General features: G+C 36.2%; 1 protein-coding gene and 1 non-coding gene across 2 annotated transcripts in view; both read right to left on the bottom strand.

Annotated features, from left to right (window-relative positions):
- Positions 1-411: 411 nt before the first annotated feature.
- Positions 412-7,893, bottom strand: part of HAUS6 (HAUS augmin like complex subunit 6) — a 38,918-nt gene continuing 31,436 nt past the window's right edge. Inside the window, exons 13-17 of the mRNA XM_061132545.1 lie at positions 7,127-7,193; positions 6,629-6,814; positions 4,611-4,746; positions 2,004-3,047; positions 412-551 (exon numbers count right to left, since the gene is read on the bottom strand). Coding sequence (XP_060988528.1) covers positions 490-551; positions 2,004-3,047; positions 4,611-4,746; positions 6,629-6,814; positions 7,127-7,193 — 1,495 coding nt within the window. The 3' untranslated portion in view covers positions 412-489. The remainder of the gene's footprint in view (positions 552-2,003; positions 3,048-4,610; positions 4,747-6,628; positions 6,815-7,126; positions 7,194-7,893) is intronic.
- On the bottom strand, positions 7,275-7,408 carry LOC133049007 (small Cajal body-specific RNA 8). Its single transcript, XR_009691172.1, has one exon. It is a non-coding gene; the product is annotated as a small Cajal body-specific RNA 8 (non-coding RNA).

Here is a 7,893-nt window from a genome sequence, read left to right as displayed (position 1 = left end):
CTCTCCTCACTTAATAAAAGTTATTTCCCTAAAAAGAAAGATCAGTATACCTAATAGCTATTAAGTTAACCACTTGATAAAATTACATCAAAAACTACTCATCTTTATGTTAATTAACTGAATTAGGACATAATAAATTAGCCTACTACCTTGTCATTTACTTCATGCTTACAATATTACTCGGGCTTCCTGGGTAGCTCAAATGATAAAGAATCTCAAGATTAGTCAAGAAACCAAAATGGCTTCACATAACTTGATATTTGCTTTCCAATACTTCACATTTCAACCCCCTATCCATACAAAGAAAGAAAATCCAAACACACTCTCCTTACCTAAAAACAGTAGAAAAGGCTAACAGGTGTTATTTAAGACTTTTTAGACCTTGAAAAACAGTTACACTTCCCATGTGTATTTAAACTGCAAATTAGTTTTTATTTTGTGACATTGCTTCAACTTGTGCATCATAGTTAAACTGACTGGACTACTGCTTCATCTTGTCGAGTCAGATGGAGATACTTTTGCATCAAGGCTCTTATTCAAGATTTCTTCTTCTGCAAAATTGATTTTAAAAAGAGAAAAAAAGGATAAACATTATAAAGAAAAAGTATGTCAAATTCCATGTAATAGCAAACTTCAGTCTTCAGAAAAAGTTCACAGGCATATACGTAACTGTGATAAAATTACCATTATTCTCACTGAGGTACCTCTTTGCCAGAGGTACATCTCTCCTAGAATACTTTTAAACACACTAGTCTTTAATTATCATGGGCAAATCAGAATGATTTATAATCTCTCTTACCAGATCTATATCTGTTCTAGCATGCTTTAAGAGCAGTTTTTGTTTTGTTGAAGTACAGGTGATTTACAATATTGTATTAGATGTAGGTGGACAAAGTGATTTATATATTTCTTACTACCTATATTATATTGATTTTCTATTTTTATAACATATACATTATACATATTTTATACTATATTACATATTTTTATTATTTCCCATTATAGGTTATTATAAGATATTGAATACAGTTCCAAGAGCAATTGTTTTTAACTTTTTATGATGAGCCAAACTTCTCTGCCATCCAGCTTAAATAATTATTAATACTAATTGTTACAAGTTGAACTGTGTCCTTTCCAAAAGAAGTTCTAACTTCTGTACCTCATGTTGAGGTACAAGTTCTGTACCTGATGTTGAAGTTCTAACCCCTGTACCTCAGAATATGGCTTTATTTGGAAATCGGGTCACTGCAGATATATTCAGTTAAGAGTAGGATGGGAGCACAATGGGCTGTTAGTCTATATGACGAGTATCCTTATAGGAAGGTACATAGAACACAAGGGGAGAATGCCATGTGCAGATGGAGGCAGAGATGAACTATGCTGCCACAAGCTAAAGAACACCTGGGAGTATCAGAAGCTAGAAAAGTCAAGGATCATCCTCTGTGATCTCAGAGGGAACATGGTCATGCCAACACCATGAGCCTGAATACCACCCTCCAAAACTCGTTTCCTCCAGAGACAAAAAAATTTCTGTTGTCTTAAGCCACCAAGTTTGTGGTACTTTGTTATGGCAGTCCTAGGAAAGTAGTACACTGACCCATCTTGTCACCACACCCCCATCAAATTACTTCAAAGCAAATCATAGATACTGTAAGTTTTGAGATATTTCTCAACATTTTTCGAACCATCTTCCATTAGCAAAGATTTTGACATGATCTATTTTCAGTAGTTTGTATTACAAAAGCAATAGGTTCCAGGTTTTTGGTTTTGTTTTCCATCCCTGTCCCATAGCAGTTGTAAGCTATATACATCATCTCATCACAAGAGATTCTGAAAGTACCCATAAAAATGATGGGTTCACTTTTCTCATCCTGACTGAAGGAATAAGGAATATATTCTGTCACATTAACAAGATCGTGTCACATTCATAGAATACTATTTTTACAAGAAACTGAGAGAAAACTTTCAGCAGGTCAATATGCCCACATCTAGTTAAATCTTACCTGTTAAATTAGGTAGAAGTTCTCCAAGGTTACATGGTATTGTGGTCTTCAACCTTTGTTCCACTGGAGAAAACTTAATTAGTGGTGAAAGAGACCGTTTTCTTTCACCAAGGGACATGCGTGAAGATGGTTTTGTATAGTCAATGTGCAAATCATGAATGCCCAAAAAATTAAGCATATCATCAGTCTGCATGTTTTGGGGAGTAAGGTTCAATTCTGGTTTGTGTCTTTCAAGTATTTCAGGATTAGAGAGGTAAATTTCCTCCCTTTGCTTGGACGGAGAATTCTTCAGAGCCTCATATCCACTGCAAGTAGCCTGTAAACTGAAGTCTGATTCTGGAGTAGTCTGTCTTTCTCCCACAACATCTTCTGTGAAAATGCCACTGTGAATAGGACTATTTGGTTCCAGTTCAAAAGTGGCCTCTGTACTACTGGGGCTAATAAGACTTATGTGACCAACTTCTGGAAGAGTTTCATGTAATATGCCAAAATCACCATCTTTAAAACTGGAACTAATTCCACTTGATACCTGAAAACAGTTCCATAACATACTGTTATGCATGGAAAAGTCTTCGTAAGAAGCTTTCGATTGGTCTAATATTTTAATATTATCTTCTGCACTGCTACCTAACACATTTCTTCTATTGCCTACAGCAGGGGAAAAGGTCTCTATTTGTCTAGTTTCTAAAAGTTTGTTCTGTAAAGTTGTACAGTCCAAATCTCGTATACAAATTATATCCTGATTTAACAAATCTGATGGATCTTGTGTTGTTTGTTCACCTATGCAAGTGGTCACCACAGGTTTCTGAGGCACACACTCGAGACAATCTGAAACAACTTTCTCTTCAGGCAAATGAGAATGACTAGAATCGGATACAGTGGCTGCTGACAAGAAACTGGCCATGCTAAACTCTTTTTGATTATGCACCACAGGTAAAGATTCTGGCAATTCTTCTCTATGTTCAGTATCCACTTGAATTGGTTCTGTACTTCTGTTATCTTCTGTTTCAACAGCTTTTCTCCATGAGCTCCGAATTTCACTTACTAATTAAATGAAGAGGGAAATAACACAAGTTGCTAATAAATTCCCAAATAGAACATGCAATTAAACATTTCATTTCTAGTGCTCACGATAAAGCTGCTGACTCAGTATATGTTCATAGGTACGCCAGCTGAATGACAAGACTCCACAATATACCAAAGCCCAACAACCTCAAAGAACCCCATCTCCAAATGATCACACAAAAAACAAAAGCTGTTCCTGAAATATGTATATACTTTCACACAGCACACACAAATTACATGTGTTAAAAAGATATTTTCTTGTCCATCTAGGCCAGGGCTCAGCAAACTTTTTCTATAAAGGGCCAAATAGTAATACATCAGGTTTTGCACAGCATCTTGTCAGTGGCAACTCTTCAGTTCTGTCACTGTTGTGTGTGCGAAAGCAGCCATAAAAGATATGCTGACAAATGAACAAAGAAACAAAGAAAGTGAAGTCGCTCAATCGTATCCGACTCTTTGCAACCCCATGGACTATAGCCCACCAGGCTTCTCCGTCCATGGGATTCTCCAGGCAAGAATACTGGAGTGGGTTGCCATTTCCTTCTCCAGGGGATCTTCCCAACCCAGGGATCGAACCCAGGTCTCCCGCATTGCAGGCAGATGCTTTAACCTCTGAGCCACCCGGGAAGCCCAGCAAATGAACAAGGTTGTGTTCAAAACAACTTTATTTATAAAAACATACAGTGGGCCAATGCAGTTTGCAAGATGTAGTTTGCCAAACACCAACCTATACAGTGGCTAGGTTCAACCTGAACTGAATCCATTTAACTTTCAATATGTCATTTCTAGTAGTATAATGGAAATTACACTTACTCACTCAGGATGATGTGCCTACATGAGGACAGGAATATCAGAACTTTGCCCACACAACACAGGTTGTTAAGAAGAGACTACTGGAGTCTGCCTAGCTCGGGAGCAGTAGATGGGATCTCTGTACACACAGTTTTTGGCTGATGCTGCTGGTTGTTGACTAGAAGAATATAGCCTCCATACTCTCTAAGTGGGCTTCCCAAGTGACTCAGTGGTAAAGAATCTGCCAATGCAGGAGACACAGGTTTGATCCCAGGTCAAGGAGATCCCCTGGAGAAGGAAATGGCAACCTACTCCAGTATCCTTGCCTGGGAGATCCCATGGACAGAGGAGCCTAGCAGGCAACAGTCCAGAGGTCACACAAAAGAGTCAGACACCACTTAGCAACTAAACACCTCTATAAATGTTGATCACAAATCAGATGTGGAGGCAGAGGATTTTTTTTAAGTAATCAACTAAAATATTTTCCAGGAAAAAGCCAAGTAAAACAACAAAAAACAAAACTGTATAGTTATCAGGGCAAAATAATACTGCTGAAGGACCGCCATATAAGTGACAGTGCTCACAGTATTTCAATAAAAGTCCCCCACATCAAAACAAACAGAGCCAATGCCACTAAACTGAAAGATACAGAAAACAAGTTTAAAGTGAATTTCAGCAGATCTGTCAAACCATGGTTCTAACAATAGTATATCTAAGAAAGAAAAATAACCAAAAGCATTATTAACTTACTCAAGTTTTCTGGAGTTCGAGGAATTTGACTCCTTGTTATGAATGGGTTAGATATTAGAGAGTCAACTAGTTCCTCTAATTTTACTTCTTTTCCTTCAGAGAGCTGTGGTGAATTAGATAAAACTGCCCTTGCAACCTAAAACAGAAAAGAAAAAGTAAAGCAAAAATATAAAGCCCACTGGTAGACTACAACAAAAGCCATAATAACAGCAACATGCACAAAAATAAGCTCAACAATGTAGCTCCCAGACACCATAAAGACTATATAGGCACAATCCTATAAGGTGAAATCAAACCCCAAACCCATTTCCTCCTTTCTTATCTTAAGTGAATATCCTGTTACACTGAGAAAAAGATAAATGTTTATACCTAGAAAGATTTAGACAGAGATAGTTCTGACTGCAGTGATCTGAGCTATCTGCCACACTTATGAGCTTCACAATTCCATATCTGCTAAAATGACTAGTTCTAAAGCATACAGGTTCTTCTTAAAGTCCACTGAACAGTAGCATCTCTATTAACAGAGTACATTATGGTGACAACATACTTCTTTCCCAGAACCTCATCATCAGACATAAATTAGTGAACAAAACATAGGAATATATTTTTAAAATAAAGAAAAGTACAATATGAAAATAGCACTCTATACTAAATTTTAATAAAACCAGAAAACAAAAATAAGCAAAATAAAATCTCTGTGCCCTGAGATCCCTAAAAAAGAAACTGCCTACAACCATAATCAAACTGACTCCAGTTCACCCTCCTCCCTGAAAACAGATGGCTTCTCAGAATTCTAACACTAAATATTCCTTGTCTTAAATACCACAATGGTTGTTGTTTAGTCACTAAGTTGTGTCTGACTCTTCTGCAACCCCCTGGACTGTAGCCCACCAGGCTCCTCTATCCGTGCGATTTCCCGAGCAAGAATACTAGAGTGGGTTGTCATTTTCTTCTCCAGGGGATCTTCCCAATCCAGAGATTGAACCCGCGTCTCCTGCATCGGCAGGCAGATTCTTTACCACTGAGACACCAGGGAAGCCCTGTCATAAACACTATTAGAAGTAATTTCACTTCTCAGAGCTTTATGAGATGTTAGGACTCTCCTCTTCCATCCCTTCTCATACCACTGCTACTATCAATTCCTTTAGCCAAAAAATGTGCCTTTCCTCCCACATTAGGAAAGAAAAAAAGAATGACTAACCATCTTTTCTTTAGTACAGAGTCAATCATCTAATACAGAGAAACAACAGAATTTTAGAGATTTAAAAATATTTAGAGACCATGAAACAATGAATGAATCAATATGCACTAAACCAAAATTTTCTTTCAGTTGCTCAGGAATGTAAAATAGCTGATATACTTTCTGTCTGTTTATCCAAATTCAAATAATGGGAAATATGTAACAAAAATAACATTAAAGAATAGCCTAGCCATTTAATTTATGTAAACTGAGTTCTAATACTCAGCATTAGTAGTATTATATGGTCACTTACCAGTGAAAAGTAGAAAAGTATTAAGGAACAGAGCTAGTTAAGAAAACTGAGATCATAAACAATCATGTATTTATTCACTTCTGAAATATTTGAAAAGCAGAACAAAACCTTTGCTTAGTGATAATATATACTGTATAGCCTTTGTTCTAAAATTCAAAAACAGACGAAGCTCAGCTAAGAAAGAGATAACAGAGTATTTTAATAAAGTATAATCATCAGGTGTTATCTATCCAATAATTTACATAATGATTAATTCAAAAAATATTATACATGTATTATTTTTACACTTTTGAATAGTTATAGAATGGAACATTCTATACCATGCATGTAATCTTAACTAAGTAAGTTTACTTCATTATATCTTTCCTACTTTAGGAGAGGACAAACTTTGCTTTTTTTATTATCTGTGACCTCCTTTCCAAAAATACCCCCAGTAAATCAGTAATTAACTATACTTCACTTACAATTCCAACACCATCAAGAAAATAACATATTTCAGTATACTTATTACAATCTTTTTCTAACCTCTTCTACCAGATGATCTTGCTCTTTCTGGAATGGATTGCTTTTTTTAGCTGGCAGAGACCTTCCACATGCACTACTATCTGTATTCTTTGCAATATTTGATGATGAAGAGTATTCCACTTTAAATTCTGGTGTTTTCTTAGGAACTGTTTCATTTTTCTCTCTAGGAGTTATCAACTTCGTGTCCTGAAAAAGATAGATGTGTAATGTTAAAAACTTAATAATGGTACCTGATCTTGATTAGAGGTTCTAGAGTTATCATGAACCTATAAAAAGTTGTTAACGTTACTATAAAAACTATGTTCACTAATACAATTTAAAAATTCCAATATTCCCATTTAGAAGTAATAAAAAATGTATAAATAGGAATGGTACATAATGTTCACAAACAGGGAAGTGTGAAAACAGAAATTTAATTTGAGAGATCAACAAAAGTAAATAATATTTTATCGTAAATAATTATGGTCAGAATTAATTTTAAATTGTTTTAAAACATACCTTTGCAAGTAACGTAACAATGTCTCCACCTAATGGTGAAACCGGCTGTAACAGAAAAGAAGCAGGGCTAAAAGGAAAAATATTATTAAATCCAAGTTATGAATAAGAAAGAATTCCATTCACTTGATATATCTGAATATTCTAAAGAAACTGTCTGCCCCGTATCTGTCCGTTACGATTTCTCTCAATTCGTCCCGGTCATCAAAAGGCAGTGTGTTATTCTAGGGAGGTATAGTGACAATTAGAGCAGTACTTCAGCCCAATTTGTGTATCAGCCTCCCAAATTTGAACATTTTCCTTACCCATTATGTATTTTAAGTCAATAGCATTTTTTACACAGGTTAGATGACTTGATGAACACTCAGAAACTTGAGTACAGGGTAAAAACAAATTCAGTTAACTAGAATCACATTATTACCATGTCCTCAGGTTTCAGATAACAGAAGGATTGTAGCAGAGACTGTAAGCTTCTTTGGATATTTCAGGTCCAAAAGCAATTTCTCTTATGTTGAATTTTCTGTGGCAAATGTATTATAGTAAAGTCATAAAACCTTAATTTGTGACATTCTACACTTGTGTGCATGCTAAGTTGCTTCAATTGGATCCAACTCTTTGTGACCCCGTGGACTGTAGCCTGCCAGGCTCCTCTGTCCACGGGATTCTCCAGGCAAGAATACTGGAGTGGGTTGCCATGCCCTCCTCCAGAGGGATCTTACCAACCCAGGGATCAAACCAGCATCTCTTAATGTCTTCTGCATTGGCAGGTG

Source organism: Dama dama, chromosome 29 (assembly GCF_033118175.1).
Source record: "Dama dama isolate Ldn47 chromosome 29, ASM3311817v1, whole genome shotgun sequence".
In the NCBI taxonomy this organism is placed as follows: Eukaryota; Metazoa; Chordata; class Mammalia; order Artiodactyla; family Cervidae; genus Dama; species Dama dama.
The sequence above is the reverse complement of the archived record's forward strand: the minus strand, read 5'-3'. Positions and strand labels throughout refer to the sequence as shown.